Source organism: Parambassis ranga, chromosome 13, assembly GCF_900634625.1.
Source record: "Parambassis ranga chromosome 13, fParRan2.1, whole genome shotgun sequence".
Lineage (NCBI taxonomy): Eukaryota > Metazoa > Chordata > Actinopteri > Ambassidae > Parambassis > Parambassis ranga.
Window position 1 is genome coordinate 13,039,574 of NC_041033.1, and position 19,644 is coordinate 13,059,217.

Consider the following 19,644-nt stretch of genomic DNA (forward strand, 5'->3'; position numbering starts at 1 on the left):
GTCAAAATTCCCTGTTTGCTGTTGGTCTGGAACCAGAGCAGTCATTACATTATGTTATCAATCCTTCTTTTGTCCATTATTTATAAAAAAGACTCAGTTTTTCACATTTAAGACTGAAAAACAAATGAGAACAGAGTAAACCCATCCTGTCAATGTCTGTATGAAACAATGTAAGAAAAGATGTGAATATATTCTGTTAGAAAACCATCTACAAACCACTATACTCAGCCTATACACAAGCTTTCAAGATCCATATTCAGTGATGTCAATTCAATCAATATTAACAGACTCCATTAGTAATCCTTAGAGTACATTTCGATTACTGCACAGATACAGTTAGATTGGTCCTTAACCTAACTGAAAATAAATGATGAAAAAACATGCTTTCTTAGATGACTGTGTGCATGAATGGTCTTCTGTAACTTCTCTGAATGATTGATGTATGTTATTATTTACACTGTACTGTCTGCAGTGCAGTCATTGTTATATCTTCAGCTGACAATCACACTGTGTACAACTCACTTGCTCAAAAGCAAGAACAGAGGCATTTGTCAAATTTATCAAACTTAAACTGATCACACTGTTTTATCTGTTTAACTAAGTGTTTTGTTTCCTTTTAATGTCTATATTTTAGCATTGCTAGAGGACCCTATTCCCATTTCCTCACTGATCGTTCATATATAATTGATATGACACCATCATGTGGACAGCTTGGGTAACTTCACTCTCAGTCCACTACTTCATCAGAGCATCTGTGGCATGTATTTATCATTCAAACACAACTAATGCTTTAGTTTTTCTTTTGACATTTTGTGTTTTAAAGCACACATTTTTTATTTCACTTTACACAAAGGATTACAAAGGGGGAATCAAGAAACCCCACGAACCAAAATACAGTTAAAAAAAACCTAAGGCACGCACCCACTGTATATGTACTTTCTTGGATGTAATGGTGATTCATACAGAGATTTGTTAACAGGTAAACAAACTCCGTTCAGTTCGATAATAACAAAAAACAAATGTATTTTTAGCACACATGCTGCATATCAGTGCAGATATGCTCACAATAACAAGGACACAGATATGAAGTCTGAACACACACCACATGATTTATCTGACAGTAACATATGTTTGTCTCAAAGATTAAGGCAAACATAGTGCAGAGCATGAGCGTTTTATAAAACGATTACATGGGCTGCATTAAAAACATGGATTCAAGCCAAGGCAGGGTTAGCGCCCTGTGCAAAAAGCTCACAATAAATTCAATTCAATCACATTCCAATTTGCAGAAAATTATATTTTGAAGTATAGTATAATTCCAGACATTCTCTCCTTTCCATGAGCATACATGGAAAGAGGACATACTATATGGATAGCCTACATCAAGGACAGCAGCTGTAAGAAAATAATTAACAACAGATATGATATCAATTAAGTCTGATGCAGCATAACAAAAAAGCTGGACTGTGAAGTGACTTGCAGAAGCAGACGAAGAGTAAACAGACTAAAGCAGTTTAAACAGGGCGCCCTGTTAGATTTCTCCAACGAACGGCACAGAAGAGAATGGGCTGAGCCGTCAGCTGACGTGGGCTGGCACTGAGCTGAGCATAACTGGTTACTGTGGGGCCCGCCTGAACTGAGGCTACGCTCCACAATCACTGACAAGATGTCTGTGAGGAAAATATTCAGCGAACGCTAACAAATTAAATCAAGTCGGAGCTATCACATCACCGCACGGTTTCTTAGTCTAAAATATTAGCATCTATAAATAAATATCTAAACAGACGGCAAAGTAATATCATTGCCAGTGTACAACTGTGTAATTGAGATATTCACTTTTCATCAGGGAAGAAAAATACACAAAAAATGTAGAGAAATAGATTAAACAAATTAAATATCACACACAATTCTGTCAGATTCTCTTTCTTTCACACTTTCTTACATTTATCTAATTTCCCTGAGTACATATTTCAAATCTGCTCAAAGTTTCACATGCACCCAAAAAATGACAAGAAAACCAAAAACTACTTTTTCATATGACTAAACTGGTTTCACAGGGTCCACAAGCATAACATGTAAACTCTGTTTCTTGCCCAATAATGATCTTTCCTTTGGCGCAACACCACCACATATGACTAGGCCACAGTTCACTGCAGCTGAAAGGAACATCTGTTCATGTGTTTATAGAAAGTGCTTTGGTTTTCAGTGACATTACCTACATCTCTGTCGTTATTAATTGCACCATTTACATTATAATGTTCAGCTGTAATAACAGCATACAAAATTGGACGTAAGCAACACCAGTTATTAAGAAAATCTCTATTCCAAGTTTCCTTGTACTCCCCGTTTGTCCAAAGATAAGAGTACAATCAGTCCTTCTTCCCCTCATGGCCGTTAGCTGCTACAGTCTCTTGGTGCTCTCTCTGCTGTTTGTGCCAACTTTTACTTTTCCGTACGGCAAAACGAACAATGTCCACCATGAAGACCCAGGATAGCGCATACATGGCCACTCCCCCACACTTGATGAAGAATCTGGGTCTCGGAGAGATCAGCTCACAGTACAGCATTGTGCCTCCCACGAAGATTCGCATCACCACAAACAGCAGCACAAACAGGACGTCCACTACGTCCCCCAGCAGAGTCCCGTAATGTCCCGTCTGTTTGAGGAACCAGCGTGCCTGCAGGAGGGGGTTGGTGATTTCGCTGCCAAAGAGTACAGCGCAGGACTCAATGCCAGACTCCCCCAGCCACAGGGTCAACAGGATTCCCAGGATGCTCATGGTGTGGTGGGCCAGCATAACGGGTCCCTCTGTGCGGAAGTACACGCACCAGGCCATATCAAAAATGAAGTAACCCAGGCTCAGCACCATGGCAGTAATCTGTAGAGGGGTGTTCTTAGTACCTGGTATCAAAAACATGTGAGATAAAACACATGAGTACAGACAAACAAAGACATTTTTCATATCAACTTGTAAACTTTATAGTACTTTGTGCAATATTACTGAAGAAAATCTATAGACCGTGCTGTGAGCAATTTCAGTTGTCAGATGTAGTTTGGTAGAAAATAGTTACCACAGGAAATTGCTCAGGACACAGGTTACACACACCAGACAAAGATGTAGCCACAAGAAAAACAGGTTGTTTTTTTGAACTGTACATTCAAGTAAATTTGCAAGCAGAAACAAAGGATGATATCTTGAGCAAGTGATCAATATACCAATCTATAGCTTATCTTTAGCCTTAAGATATCTTTGCATCCTTGTGACAGTTCTTTAATGTAGATATAAGCACACTGATAATGTGAATCCAGAGTTTTTGTGTCCTACCTGGATGAGTGAAGGGCCAGGGTCCATCTACATAACCTATGTATGCTGTGACACAGACCGCCAGGATGCCGTGAACCAGTGTGACAAGGCGACAGTTCCACTCAGAGCTCCTGGATCCATTAACGTTACACAGGATGAAGTAGAAAGACACCCAGCAGCAGAGGCACAGGAGTGCACAAACCACCAGCAGTGCCATTTTCCCCTCTGAAGACAAAGCAAGCAAGTAAAAAAGCTAAAACCAAATAAGAACTTACAGCAGTTAAAGCCACTTGTCAGCAGTTATTAAACGAACTTTGAATCACATTACACAGTAGGAGAAAAATGCAGGGAAGCACATCTTGCGCTGTAATATCGCTTACAGTAGAAAGAGACAGGATTACCATCCAAAGACTGTGCACCCTTTGTAAGTGTCCAACAATTAGCCTTTGCTTGAACTATAATAGCACAATAGTCGGCTTGGTCGACTGAGGGTCTGGTGGGGTGAGGGGGACGTCTCTTCTTCTGCTGTGACGTTTGTACTAGGAGGTGAGACCATGAAGACGGACAGGCCCACCCTCAGCGCCAGCGGACTGGAACAAGATGTCCACTTCAAAACTGGACGAGAGGTTACTGGGTGACGGGCTTTAGAAAGTTCCCATCAGGGAAAAGGGTTTATTTAGCAGTGTGTGAATGATAATGTCACTTTTTCAAAGTCTACACATCAATCCTTTATGTATTGTTGCCATCTTGGTGCTTCTCGGAATTCTTTGCAAAACAGCTTTCTTTACAGAAATCCTACATTGAATAGTACTCTGGATTTTTTTGAACGAGGGGAGAGTGGACATAAATTTTTTTGAAAAACAATCTGATTCAAAGCTGTGTTTATTATACATCTGCTTTATACACGTTAAAGACTCATTTCCTGCTTAAAAAGATGTGATGTATACAGGTCAGGCACTTGGACTGAAAAGTGTACGTTTAAGATGCACATTAATGGCATAACATAGGCGTTTCCATGGAAACCTATAGAAAGACACAAGTTGGCGACTAGCGTGACTAATGTTTTCATTGCTTTGATAAACCAGCTTATACATAGTTACACTGAGAGCAGCTGATGCTGGAAAGAGCGACAGAAACGCAGCTTATCCCTTATTTAAGTGGATGCTGCCACAACAGGCTAGCTGCCCAGTTAGCTGGATGAGATAGCAAGCTAACCGGGTAGCGAGCTAACGTTAAAGGGCTAACAAACCCTGTTTTCTGCCTGGATTCAAACATGTTCAGAATAAAATATAATTACCTTAACAATACACATGTGGTTATCTCTCCGTTTACATCCAGTTTGCGTCTATATCCCCTAGAAGGTATGTTTCTAGAGGAGTCTTTGCAGACACACTAGCTGCTGTTTGTTTTCTTTATGTGGAGCTGCGCCCGTGGTAACAACAACCTCCTTCAGCATCCCAGGACTCCTGCTACATCCTCTGCATTCCTGTGCATGCAAATGTTAACAGCAAAGGTGACATAACAACTGGAGGCTCCTGTTTTATATCCCAAACTATGTAGTAGATACATATATAAATACAGGCTTATTAATTATTTAACAGAAAAGGCAGGTTTCCATCCTTCCTGATGTCTTCCCAGAGATGGGATGCTGCCTTCTGAACAGTACCGACACCTTGTGGCCAACAGCAGACATTACATAAATTGTCCCAAATATGAATCAGTAAACACATTTTTAATTTTTTTTTAGTTACCTTTTAAAGTTAGCACTGTCTGACATTTTGAGAAATAATCTGCAGGGAGGGGGGCTACAAGGATAAGGGAAGAAGTAACAGGTTTGACACCTTTCCACTGAATTGTATCTGATAAAGGTATAAAACATCCCCAAATAACATGCAGTGCAAAGAAAGACTTTATTGAAACAATTCATGTAAAACAGCTTTTAAATGGTACATTACCCTAACTGCTTCATTTTCTCCTTGTGGCAACTTTTTACAACATATTTCAAAATTCTTTCATAGAAAAAATATGTTTATAACAACTTACTCTACAAATTACATAACACATAATATCAGTGGAAATGTTAAGGCACTTGATCACCAAAAAAAGGCCACAAATAAAAATGTTTCACTCATTTGGTTCTTTTAGTTAGCAGAGCAAACATGAAATGAACTTACGATATGGCAGTAAAAACTGAAATGAAGATGGAGGTAAGACAATAATCAAAAATCCAATAGAAGACAGACAGACAAAAATTAATTTGGTCCCCAAAAAGTTCAAGAAGTGCTCCTTGAATTACACTTGTTCAATGCTCAGGGATTTCAGATGCACATGTTAGAAACATGCAACACTTTGACCAGTAGATGGCAGTAGAGATTATTGAAAATGCTGCTGTGTTAGTGACACCTTAAAGAGCTTGTTTCTTGAGACTGAAACTTTATACCCTCCAGTATATCTTTTGACTTTGGTTTATTCAGCACTAAACAAACTGTGAATGTGAGAGGGGGGCATAAGGTGACTAATGAGACCACTTAGACACTGCAGTATCAAATTCTGTCTGTACAACACTTACATCCTAACACATGAGATATGGATAAAAACACCATCCAAAATCCAAGACGTTGTTAACTGAGGACCTGAAGTTTAAGAAAGGTGGACATAAGAGCTTGATTTATGCAAAAACACACAAACAAAACAAGAAAACTGATGAGGCCGGTACGACATAAAGATACAAAAATAGTCCTCCGTAATTTCACTTAGCAACCACAATAAATAAAGCCAACATCAGAAAAGCTTTTTCCTTGTCAGCCTGCTTACATTGTTATAAGTCAGCAGTTCAGCTGGCAATAAACTGTTTTTTTTCACAGAGATTTATGAATCCACCATCCAAATATTCCTTCACCAGGATGGAAGATCATGTTTGGGTAACTCCTCTGAGTTAGAGCTGTTCCCCTGCTGATGTTTAACTGACCAGAAATCCACTGTCCAGCTTATAGATTCTACAAGAGGTCATTGTTGTTTGTTCATTTGCTTCACGAATAAGGCACAAAAGTGAATTATTGGCAAAGTCACTTTGAAGCTGACAGTAAGATGTCACTTTTGCCAAGTTTTAGCGGCTCCACTGGTTCTGTCCGTCCTTTAAAGGTTTTGGTCTCACTTGGAACCTGAATTTCTGTTTCTGTATTAACATCTGGATTTCAGCATTTCCCCCACCTGAGACAGCATATAAACCAAGGTCCAGTGTAAACTGGGTTTACTTTCAATAGAATGGGTGGAGAAGCACTGGCTTGGGTGAGAAGGGGAAAAAAGTGTTTTTTTTTTCACACCTACAACAAAATGCTAGGTCTCCTCGTCCCATAGGCAGAGCTGTTTTTGGGGTACGTAGTAGGTGAAATGGTAGCCCTTGCTGCAGCTTTTTATGCCACACTTGTAGGTTGAGGCTTTGCTCGTGTTGTCCCGGCTGCGGCAGTACTTCAGCAAACAAGGGTACCACTCCAGGCGTAGGCTGTATGTGCAGAGACAAGGCTGCCACAAGTCTTTAGTAGAGTGACAGGCCTGAAAGCTGGGTACCTCTGTTGTTTGAGGCAGGACTTCAAATATTGAGCCATCCACGCCTGTGACACACAAGAGCCTTATTATTAGATACAGTTTACTGGTGTAACACAGCTTCTATAAGTACAGACAAGGATTTTCATTTATCTGAGCAGAATAATGACTAGTGATGCTCCAATAATGATACAGATACCTGTGCTTTGTGCATCAGCTGATATTCTATACTAACCCAACACCAGTCCCTCTGCAGATAATGCAAGTAGCTGTAAAACTTGTTGGCAAAGCAAGCATGAAATACCTCCATAGAGCTCACTCCACACTGCAGACACACACTTAAGTAGGCAAAGCTTAGCCAGCCAGGTGTAACATGACTGGCAAATGCACCATTAGAGCGTTGTTTACTAAACAGTAGCTGTTAAAGTAAATCACACATGGAAAGCAAGCATTCCTTAGTGTATTCCATAATTGGATGGATGGCATAATAAGTTCAACAGGTTGTTTACACACTGTCAATAAAAATGGATTAATACACATAATAAAAATATGTGAAATTGGAACATTTAAAATTAAGCATTCAACCACACATGATTTCATGATTTGATTTCTGATTTCACTCAATTAATTACTGTAGTGAGCTGAGGAGGGCAAACAAAGTGGAGACATGCATGGTGTAGTAAAAAGGAAGCTTTGTTATGCTAAGCGGACGCTACTATGATTCCCTGTGCAGATAACAGTGCAGAGTGCTTGGTGAACCATGACCATCAACATTGTTTGCTTTATAACAAAGCTGTGAGTGGACAAAAGTGCTGTCATGTGGATTCTCCTCAGCCTGGATAATTTGGACTTCACTGCTAGATCCCACTGCAAACAGCCTTTTTGTTTAAAGAAACAAATAAAACAAATAGGCACAGCTCTGTTTTACAGAATGTTTGCAGAATAAAAGTGGAATGTAAAAATCAAATCAAATCAAAGAGAGAAAAAAAACAAGATAGTGTAGAGCCTTATCAACTAAAGCCTAGATAATAATACTTCTTGGAGTCATATCAGTAGAATGAAGTGGAAACAGGGAACAGGGAAGATAGACAGTGACAGCAGATAAAGAGTGCTAGTTCACAGACTCAATCTGGAGAGGCAGGAAAAAGAAGACAACCAACAGAGCTCAGGCAGGTTTGAATGATAAACAAAGATCAGATGGCCGCTGACCTTTGTCCAGCCAGTGTTTGACATCTGCCTCCCTGGTGTAGATGGCCTCACGAGCCTCGCTACACATGTTGTGGATGTGTGAGCTGAGCTGCCAGGCCCGACTCAGATTGACTGCGGCACTCATCGTCAGCTGCTCCAGTCCTCTCCGCTCCTCTGCCAAGCGGATGGCGTGAGGATTTTTCTGAGGAGATGACACACATCGTCAGTTTTTAGTTTTTGTTTTCTAAAACTAAAACAAATCATAATACGACATCTGCCCGGTCATACCTGTCTGAGTCTGGCCATGGACTCACTGGGGATGATCTCATTGCGGTTAAGGCGAGAGATGAAGCACAGAGCCTGGTACTGGTTCTGCCCTCTTTCCAGCTCACCCAGGATCAGCGCTCGGAATATCTTCACATTCTGAAAGAGGGATGAGAAACAACCGGCTGAGCAGATGATTCTGACATTGAAGTGGTACATAAGGGGCGAGGTTAGAATAACTTGAAAATGTGGGCTCATACAGATGAGAACAAATATTGTTAGTGTAGCACTTTTCCAGACACTCTGAGTAATTCAATATGCGGAGTTCAAAGATGTTCAAACAACTGTCTGCTAAAAGTAAAGAGGGGTTTGTATTCACAGCACCCATAAAGCCTCATCTGACAGTTTGCTGGTACTTGTTATTGTCTGTAGGCCTGCACAGCGTTCCTGTAGTCATGCTCTGGTTATTTGCACTGTCAAATTAAAGCTGTTTCTTGTCAAACTCATCAGGTCGCCATAAAAGTCTGAAACATTTTACCACACTTTTGTTATGTGGAACTGTATGAGTAGGAAAATGCAGATAGTGGGAATTCAAACATGTTGCTGTTGGCAAGTGCGTGAGAGATTTGGCACTTAACCCAAGGCCGTAAAGAGCTCTGCGAGGGAGGGGGATGCAAAGCATGATGGGAAGCTCCAACAGTAGGGAAAGCAGAGTAGCAGACCTGTCTTCCCATTCATCAGACACCCCACCCCCCCTCCTCACCATCCTCCTTCAGCTGCAACACACACACAGTCTCAGACACCCCTCCTCCGCTTTTCACACACCCGTCTGAAGCAAACAGGCTGCAGAGGAGTCGCAGTTTAAAGGTTTTTTCCCCTCCCTGAGCAGGAGGAACTCTGGGATAGATAAACAGCTCAGAGATAACCCCCTTGAGTTGTCTTTAAGCTCTCTGCTCCCACTTCCTGTATGGAAAAAAAAGAGTACACACTGGCAAGGCAGCAATACATCCTGCCTCAGGAGTGTTTACGCTCTGTAGTTCTTTATAGACTACTTTGTATGATCAGTGCTTCTTCATTCTAAGAGCCACTTTAGTCCAGTCAAAAGAGTTTCTGGCAGGCATACAATGCAAGCATGGGTATTACACAAGACAATCATGCAATACTGTTTGACCTTTGGAAAGAAAATTACTGAGCAAATATTGATTACATCTCTGTGAGCAGCCCAGGGGGTTCATAAAACACCGACTCAAAGCAGCACAGGAATACAGGCAGTGGAAATTAGACACCGTTCCCACACAGTGATAATAATAATAGAAAAAAAGTTGAAAAAAATAAAGAGAATGTCAAAAGGAGGGAGGAATATATCATAGGGAATAGCAAGCACAACATGGAGACGCACAAGAGTGCCATTAGCCCTCAAGTGGAGGGAGACGCCATGGCCATAACTTGAAGACCTCCCATGCTGCAGACACATGGTGCTACACCGTGACACTGTGTGTGTAGGCAGGAACGTCGAGGAAAGGCATTCGTGTCAGCCACATGGATTCGCCCCAGGGCTCTCTGGGTAATTACAGAGAAGCAGGGTAACTCCACCAACTCTGCTTCTTTGGAACCAACTCAATGGTTAAGAGTAGACACTGAGATCTCCTCCTCATTATGCATCCTGATTAATGAGCGTCTATTTCTGCTGTCCTCCATTTGGATTTAGGCCAAAGGGGCAACGGTGGAGCAACAGCTCTTACTGTGGAAACAACTTCTCTTGGCCTTTTCAGACAATATTTTCTCTTGTACAGAGTTTGAGGAGGACATTTAATAACACTGATGTGTGTATGAAGATACATCCAGCAGACAAGTGGTAAAACCAAGACTGGAAACACAGGAAACCAGATACTCTGGCACTGTCAGCAGGTAGTCTGACTCACCAACAGTTTAACAGAAAGGCCGGCCACTGGGCACTAACTCATGCAGCATTTTCCTGCCTGGTGGTATCTGTGTATTAACATGTGACAAATCCTATGGGATAACAGCAACCTACACACTCAAAGTTAAAGAAAAATAATATGCAGTGCTAGATCCCAGTGCGGTGTGGAAGACAAATGATTCTGCAAAGTGTATCATAAACAACTTACGACTTTAAGAAGACATCGCTTGTCTCCACATCACAATCTGATGTGCCTGCAGCTGCATGTGCATACAGACGGTAGAAAAAAACCCTTCGGTCACCTTTACAACTCACCACTTGTTATGCTTTATGTGAAAGCAAGACAATGAGGTGACTTTTTTGTAAATCAACAAATTCTCAACTGGTGCTTGATGAGATTTGTAACCTGTTGACAGATGTGGTTAATTCCCCTGTTGCTAGTCTCACTTAGCTCTGCATCTAAATCTGTCAACTCATTCGCAAACTGTTCATTTAAACAGGTGAATAAAAGACAAATATTTCTGTCTGCAGTCAGCCGATCCTGGGCCAACTTTTAGGAGAAATTAGATTTAATTATGGCCTTTAAAATGGCAATAACAAAAAACCAGTTATATCTTTGGTGCTGCTGAAATAACAGTCAACATAGCTTCCAAAAGCAAAACAGAGGAACAGCAATGACATCATTGCCACATCTTCATCCAGACAGAAGCTGCTGCCCTTAACCGTTTGTTTGGACAGGACTAGACTCACTTTCTGCCTGCCCAAAAACCAACACTGGCACATGTGCACACTGACTGGTCTGTGTAGGCTGCATTATAAAGGAAAACACGGCAAAAAGAGTGAAATGTGCAATGTTTGTGATTATTAAAGGTGGTTTTACACCTGTTGTTAAGATGACGGGAAGAATTCAAACACTAGGAGAGAGTGAGTCCTGACGACTGATCAAACAACAGTAACATCTTTAAAAACTTTCAAGCGGGTTGGTGGTGTTTTCTTTTGAAGTCGGGGGGATTATGCAAAGATGGGAGAGATACAGGTAAAGTAATATTCTGACAGAAGATCAGACACATATGATAGAGGTAGAAGTCACACTTCTGGGAACAGTAGGTGGGTTTCTGTTTCCTGTTGCTTCATCTTTGCTGTGGGTAGAGATAACAATCAGAAAGACCCCAGATTACCCAATAGCTGGAAAACTATTGCCGCTGATACATTGTGTGAGTAGGAAAACACAGAAGTCATGTTTCAGCACTGTAACCACACACCCAATGCTCCTGTTCTTGGGAAAGTATTGGCCCCTGAGCAGGGACTACCAGGGGGGCAAAATATTTTTCCACAGAGGTTATTTTAAATGCATCAAATTGGAAGGACCTGGCGGTGGAAACTAAAAATCAGATAGACCTGTCAGAGCTTGAAAATGTAAAATAAGGCCACATGATTTCACAACTAGTCCTTAAAGAGGTGACGCCTATGTCAGGAAAATGAGTCAACCCCTAAAGTGCATTTCCACAAACCCACAAAAATTAAAGGCCTGCAGACCAACATTAGAGAAAATCACCAGGTATGTACATTAGGAATTAAAAGAGCAGCGTTTCCCCGTTTCAAAAAAAAAGACAGGCACAACCATAATCAAAGGACAGCGTAGCCTTGAGTTTTCTCCCCGACCAAGAGCGGAGTGAATGCCAGCATGGCTATAAATAATCCACACAAGTACAGATTCCTTCAACATCGCTCTCTTACACCCAGGACTTACCCCATTTGTAGACAAGCTAACACTGGCCAAGAGCCAAACACAAGTCTGTATTCATCCAACCCTGACTAGTGGGTCATACTACGACCTGTTAAGGAGAGAGGGTGGGGGCCAATTTCATTGGTGGTTACCTTTGGTGGGCCAGATTATTTAAGAGGTGCACAAAAGCCCATTCAGACGCTCAAAGAGTGCCATTTACAGTGAACATTCTCCATCACTGTAACCCAGCGAGGAAAACAGGGTCTCTGCTCAGGGTGTGTAGCTGCTTTACTGGCTGTGAAAATGAAATCTGTGTCAAGCCCCTAAGTAAAATAAAAGTTTTTTAAAAAAAGATTTTTTTTATGAGGGTTCTGTTGCAGAGCGCTGTTTAAATTGTCCTCGTGAAAATATTCCACAGAGAGATATGTGCCACACGAACTGTACCACAGTGGACATTCCAACACAAACACATGTGCACGCTGGACACACACACACACGAACAGCGTGCCAAAATTTGTCCCCTGTGCAGGAGGTTCTTCCTGTTTTCAAATCCCCTCTAAGACCCTGTCTGTTGATAAGGCTGGTGGCTGGCTGGAGAGGACTGCTGGTCAGCCACACTCTGATGAGTCACTTGGGACCAGAGCGGGTCAGAGTGTTTCTGGTCTAAAATCATTATTCATTCATCATTATTATTATTATTATTATTATTAGAAAAAATAGATTTTGTGAATCTGGAAAAAGTTTCTGAATGAATTAAAATGACACTCCTTTTAAGACACCACTCTCTGAGCTTGCATAGGTCACTATTCACACACACAATGTGTTCGAGACAAGCATTCTAGCAGCAATTAATAAATAATCTTTATCTACATTACATTCTTGATAACATATGCAGGGCTGATAACTCCTATTATTATAAATGGCTCAGTAACAGCCTGCCTGCTGCACATGTAGGCAGAATTTAACTGCACAATAACTGCCAGCACTGACAACACAGCCTGTATTTTGGTGAGAAAAAACACACTGGTACTCAAGGCTGATGCCTTTGTTTTCTTCCAGAAAAGTGTCATGTAGCACCGTGACAAATCAGTTGAATGTCTGCATCATCATTCCAAAAGTGTCATATTCAGTTGTCCAGACTTTTCATTGTGTTCTCTTGATCCTAAAAAAACTGCAGCAAAAGTTGCACAACACAATTTCACACACACACATAAATTCAGCCTTCTAGTTTGATCCTTCTTCAATTTCTAGACACACAAGTGATGAAATGTCATATTTACTTTTAAGATCCCAAGCCTACCTTAATGGCTACTTTAAAAACAACATATGGATTTGCCATGTTTGGTGATGGGGAGGGTGTTTGCTTGGTGTGCAAGGGGAGCCAGTCAAAAAGCACAGGTGTGGGCAGGGATTAAAGATCATTTTGGGAGACAGAGTGGGGAGACGAGACGTACCCACAGACAAAAGAAGCGGGAGAAAAGCCGCTGAGCTAAGAAATGCTTGAGTTGAAGCTAATTACAGACGCTCCAAAGGCAGGAATGTGGAGTCACATTTGGGGGGCTGGTCACACCTGGCTGTCCAAAGAGCTAACCCAATTAGTAAACAGAGGCAGTGAATAGACAATCAAAACACAGGAGGCAATGCAATGAATGGTGTTCCCCTTGGCTATTCTCCTTACAACAATGGAAGGTAACTTCCATTTGCTTGAGTGTCAAGTATTACACATGAACTGTAACCTTCAGCCACAACAGGCACAAAATGTAAAAGACTTCAAACCTGTGCAGACCGCAATGAAGGAAGGAAGCATTCACACACAATCTGGATACAATTTAGCAAACACCCAAACTGTTTATGGAGGCTTTGCATTCAGGAAATGAGAGGGAGGGAAATGACTCGGATAGATAAGGTATAAACAATAGAAACGGCTACAGGCACATTCAGCCTCTAACTGCTGTAACAGGACACACAAACCCACTGCTCTGCGTCAGAGATTTCCAAGTATCCAAAGTTACCAGAATAATTGTTTAATATTTAAATCCTTAATGCAAATATCCTATCCTGAATTTAAATCTGTTTTTACTGCAAACAGTTCTGTCCACTCCTTTTATTTCTCTTTGTCAGACCTTCACAAACAAACTGTGTTCTGTTCTCTAACTTTAGGTGACACAAGATCTGTTTATTTGACCAAAAAAAAGTGGTGATGTAACACCCGTCCCAGGTGTGGACCCTTATACCTTTAAGAGCAGAACTATGACTAGACTGTCACTGAGGTGAAACACAATAAATTATTCTGAACCTGAACAGGTTGTGCAACACAAAATAGGCCATTGAACTAACGAAAGGACATTTCAGGACACTGACGTCTTTGGCAAAGTGAGCCTTTTGTTAGGCTTTTGTTGCAATTTTAAAACCGCAGAGGTAGTTAGAAAAAAAAGACATCTACAGTGCAAACCACAAACTGCTGTCTTTGTGTCCAGCAAAGGCTGCTATCACAGCACCATGCTGTCCACTGTCCCAGATAGAAAAAAAAAACTACAGAGACAGATGATAGCCGGCTCTCTCTCTCTGCTCTGGTCTCTGCTTTGGAGACTGTGGGAATGGGAAGCTTCTTCTTTATCAGCAGCATTATACATGAACATCTGGCCTGCTGGTGGGAGGGGGATAAAGGATAAAGACACCAACAGGAGCAAAGGGGCCATGAGAGGCCAAAGGGGGGGCCCATGTGGGGCCTTGAAGGGCCACAACAAGGCAACAGAGGAAGGTATTTTTCCTGGCATTCAGAGTCAGCAGGGAACAAAGGGAAAAGACTTGAGTGTATGAGTTCATCTTTGAAAAGGTCAACTGCCTGCACACAGAGGTAACAGAAATGACAAAAACATAATTAACACAACTTTTTTTCCTCATTTCAAGACAGGTCTGTCAGCTTTTTGTGGTCTTTTAGGCCCAGAAAGGGGGAAAATAGCACCAATATTTAAAAATAACACAATTATCCTACAGAAAATGTGCATAACATGACTAAAAAAAGATAAGACTAAAACAAAGCAGACAAGTAAAACCAGCACTGCTCCTCTGAATCTCATATCTTTATTTTCCTAATCAGTAACTGGAGTTTATCTCCCCGTTATCTCTCTCTCTCTCTCACACACACACTCAGGAAGCACATTAAACAGAGTAGGACGTCTTCCTAGTAAAAAAAAAATACTGAATGTGTGAGAATTTCTGTTTTGGGTCTTCATTCAAGGATGACTGTGACTCATCTCTGACTCACTGTCACCTTTAGCAACTACAAAAAATAGTGTGTGTCTTCATCATTCACGCTGAGCTGTGTTTGACAAGTGCTTCCTAGAACAGGTGACATTTACCTGTACCGAGGAATTTACAAGTTTGTGCAACTGACAATGTGAGATTGTGCTTGAGTAAGAGGCAAGGCGTGGCAGCCAAACTGAAGTTGGAGCTAGGCATAAAACGCAAAGCCTCCACTGACATAACACTGACCTGCAATCAGGAGAAAAAAACAAGCAGTTGCTTCTTTTGGCAAAGATCGGCATTTCCCACACAGAGAAACAAAATAACAACATGGATTGCCAGGAGGCCCGTCACACAGTAAAAAGTTTGACTAATAGCTAATAAAGTTGAATCCAACTGAACAATCCTAATAGGCAAAACAGTATGTGAAAGAATGGACCTAAATGCTGCAAACGCCCAGAGAGGGTAACTAACCTGCCTCCCTGCCCACGACTTTCATTCTGTGTTTGAGTTAGTGCACAAGGGTGTGTGAAAAAAAATCTTCAATTCAATCTTACAGAAAGCTTATTTGCTGGGTGTGTCCATAAAGCCTGTGTCCTTTGAAGACAATCAGACTGTACACTATACAGTGAAGCCACCTGAGGGCCCACAGCTGAAACACAATCCGGTTTGTAAGCCTGAACATGAAATGAGAATTAATAAAAAGGCTGACGTGCTCATTCACACCACGGTGCCATTGTTTACACAATCCAGGCCCATTTAACATGATAGTGTGAGATAGTGTCGAGTGGCTTCCCAGGATTTCCTGACCCTTCAGCCCATCTGCACAACAAGGGGTCACTCAGACCTATGCATCTGCACTGATGTGGATTGGGTACCATCTTTCCAGCACAGAAGAAGAAAACTGGGAGGTTTGCAGGTTTGTTGCAAACTGAGTGAAGACCCCCTTTTTCACACAGTGGTAAATTCGCAGCTACCTCCACTGCCAACACAGAGATACAAAAATCTACTATTTCCATTACTCTGGTGACCTTTCATGTGTTTTTGCCACCATATCTGGCACTCTGTCTTTGTCTTGTCTTAACTTTCACTGCTGTGGTCAGCATCCCAAATCCTGTAAAACTGTAATCCTAACAAACAACCAAATATTCAAGACATTTAAATTACAAAACAGTGTGGATACAGACGCTTTTGTATGTACGAATGTCATGAGATTACTTATAAAGCAGCAGATTAAGACGTATTTGGCATCTGGTTAGAGTGTGGGTGGAAAGCAGCACATGCAAATTATGCTTTGTTGTTTTTTTTTATATAAAACATAATAAAATATGTCCTGTCAGATCTTTTTTTATAAAGCCAAGGTGCATGTAATCGTAGCTGCTGAAGGATGTGCTCTCTTGCATCCCAGAAATGACACCTTCCTCAAAGTGTTATTCAGCCAAGAGGCTGACGAAGTCAGACGCATTCCAGCATTGATCAATCCCACCAGTTCGACACACACAGTACGAACTGATTAGCTTTTCCTCTGACAAAGTTTCTACATCTGGTCAGACCCAAAACAGCACTTCAAATATGTGAGACATTTCCCTTGGATTAATCTCCAAGACATGGTTTATGTTCAGCTCAAGGTCTTAGACTGTGTTGGACCATAAATTGTTGCAGTGGTTTCTGAAGAGAGCGAGAGAGAGAGAGAGAGAGAGAGCAGACAGCACATTTGTCTTATGTTGCAGCAAACACTGAGCATGTCATCAGGATCATTTAGGAGCGGCAGACGGCAATTTTACATCAGTGTGAGGAGATAACAGAATATAAACGTGAAATTGCTCCCATGTGAAAAGTTTTGAGAAACGTTCGGTAATTACGAAATAAGTGGTGGATAATCATCCCTCCCATGATGAGTAGTAGACGCATTTTCAGCCATTAGTTTTTGTTTTCCTCGTCATGACACATAGGTGTCAGGAGGAAGCTAAGCCCACATCATCTTTTCCATATGTGCACATGGCTTCAGAGCAGACCTCCTGAAATCACAGTACGGCTGATCCACACTGTGAATCACTGTTGGTCTAAACTCCACTCTTCAGCAGACCCCTCCACCACTGTCTAATGGCTACAACATTTACCATCTGATTCTGCCACGTATTCACAAGCAGAGAGCAGGAAAGCTGTTTTGGGAGAATGACTGTCGTCATGCTTCTTTGTCTGATTACATGATGAGTTATTCTTCTAAATAATACATTAAGCAGTACAGTCTATTCACATTTGGCTGAGTAGAGATGATATAACTCAGACACTGTTTAACATCCTTGTTAAAACACATGCGTTCATCTGAACTGTATATTCATGGCAGCTGGAGGTGACAGCTCATCCAACTTTCCATAAATCTTGGAGATACTGCAAAAACTGCTGAATGAAAACCACATGCTGGAGGAGACAGAGGAAGAAAGACACAGAGGGGGCGGGTGGGGGCAAGGAGGCCGACCTACAACTGGAACAGATAAATCAGGCAGCGGAAAAGTAAAGTGATCTAAGAGGTTCTGTTGGCTTTATTGAAATAAACAAAACCATATGTGCAGCTGTTCATGTGCGCGTGTGCGAGGGGATGCAGCAACAACAACAACGGGGAGCCCGCACGACCGACGGAAGGCTCCCCTGCTCACAGATCAGGGTACGTCTCTTTCTGCTGGGAGTGTCACCAGCGATTGGGGGTGATGGCCTCTTCTCTTTCAACTCTAAATTAGCTGTTTTGGTTAGTGAACCAGACGTGCAGATCAAAAAGGTCAGACATGCCCACTTAATCCTGGTAAATCTCCCCCTTCACATCTCGCCAGCCTGTCAGCTTCTGTGTGACAGCAACCATCACAGACACATGCCTTTGCTCTGTGCGCCTCTGAGAGTCCACCCCTCTCAGCTGTAGGTTTCCCTACATAAATGTCTCTGAGTAATAAGTGTCAAAAAGTGAATGAACTGCAGCGCTGGTCATGGTATAGGTCACTTGAGCTGCTCTTCTGCTTTTAGTAGAATGCTAAATATGGCCACTAATGATCAGCTGTGTGGACTGGACCCACGAGCTATAGGGGTTTGAAGAACGTTAGTGTCTGTGGGCGTCCACATCTAAGTAAGGAGTAGCAGCTGTCTTGACCTCTGTGAAACTCATGCTGTGATGGAAAGGGATGAATGAGACTTTCAGCTTGAGCTTATGTGGCCGTTACAGTAGCTGCTCCAGGGGAAGGTTTAAGTGTAGCTTCTTTTAAGTGTGGATATCTGGGCTTAGCTAACAGTTATAAGGAGTTTCTCTCATGAGGTAAATAGACAAGGCACCAAGGAAAAGTAGGCAAGTATCAGATTCTGTCAAACAATCCTGATCACACTGTGTCCTGGGGGGGACTAAATTAAAAAGTGTTTCCCAAACTGAAGGACAGGGTCCACTATGTAGTCCATGAGGTTTCCAGGAGGTCCCCATGTAAACTAACTAAGGACTGTTTATGGACTTCCACATTAAGACCTACAGAAGACATCTTCCATCTTTAAAAGTCTTCTCCAGTAAAACCAGTATTATTCTAACTCCAATTTATGTCAGGCTTTTATTTTGAAAAGCCAAAATGTAAACCTCAACTGTTCCTTCAATGATGGACAGGTACTGATTTAATGATTTAAAAGCTACTTTGAGTAGGACCACCACTCACCTGTTTAAAGTCCGCCACAAAAGTGATGAGTGTCCCATCTCCCTGCTTGAACTCGAGCGTTATCGCGTCTTTTTCACTGTCCGCCTCCAACACCTCCTCGGTCACCAGCCCGTCAGCGAGCCGGACCCGGACCCGCAGCTCCGAACCGAGCACCACAGCGACCACCAGCACCAGGGCGCACAGACGGGTCAGTATCCGAACTGAAGCCGCAGAGATGCAACTCGCAAACATCCCCAGAGACGCAAAACTGAACCCGACAGAAGAGAAAACCGAGTCGAAATCCAAAGATCTGCGTTCATATCCCCCCACTGTGTTTTCGTGTCTTTCGTAAAGTCTGTTCCTTCATATTAAAAGTGTGGGTGTAAGTGTGTAGCTCACTCTTCCTTGTGCTTCGAACTCCCCGTGTGTGCCAATACTTTCCAGAATTACAAGCACAGTCATGAAAATCTCACAACCCGCTGACTAAAATCTCTGCCTTTCACTTGTGCTAACCTACTTTACTTCCATTGAAAGTCTCTCGCTCCGGTGTTTGTTAATAAGATCATGCGCACTTGAGTTTCCAGGTCCGCGCTACAGCTCTCAGTCCGATGATCGCACGTTGCTCCTCATTCTGCTTTGTGTTGATATTCCCGTCTTCTTTTTTTTTCCTCCTTCTGAAATTCATGCAGTCCCGTCACTTCCTATCCGTCGGTATCTTACTGCTGGCCTGGCCTCCAAACTTTCTGTGCCGTGTGTGTGTGTGCGCAGGGATAGTAGTAAACTCTTAAA

General features: G+C 42.0%; 2 protein-coding genes across 4 annotated transcripts; both read right to left on the reverse strand.

Annotated features, from left to right (window-relative positions):
* Positions 1-1,528: 1,528 nt before the first annotated feature.
* Positions 1,529-4,843, reverse strand: tlcd5a (TLC domain containing 5a). 3 transcript variants are annotated; one of them, XM_028420114.1, is made up of 3 exons: positions 4,603-4,843; positions 3,327-3,530; positions 1,529-2,902 (listed from the first exon to the last, which is right to left on the reverse strand). In XM_028420114.1, exons 2-3 carry the CDS (start codon positions 3,520-3,522, stop codon positions 2,370-2,372), a joined length of 729 nt encoding a protein of 242 aa, XP_028275915.1. In that variant the 5' UTR covers positions 3,523-3,530; positions 4,603-4,843; the 3' UTR covers positions 1,529-2,369. The 3 variants fall into 3 exon arrangements, with proteins under 3 accessions (XP_028275915.1, XP_028275913.1, XP_028275914.1); XM_028420112.1 differs by lacking the exon at positions 4,603-4,843 and adding an exon at positions 3,686-3,812; XM_028420113.1 differs by lacking the exon at positions 4,603-4,843 and adding an exon at positions 3,707-3,790.
* A 353-nt stretch (positions 4,844-5,196) lies between these two features.
* Positions 5,197-19,644, reverse strand: oafa (OAF homolog a (Drosophila)). The gene is made up of 4 exons (XM_028420312.1): positions 18,877-19,644; positions 8,325-8,459; positions 8,058-8,238; positions 5,197-6,916 (listed from the first exon to the last, which is right to left on the reverse strand). The coding sequence occupies exons 1-4, from the start codon at positions 19,105-19,107 to the stop codon at positions 6,642-6,644; spliced, it is 822 nt and encodes a 273-aa protein (XP_028276113.1). The 5' UTR covers positions 19,108-19,644; the 3' UTR covers positions 5,197-6,641.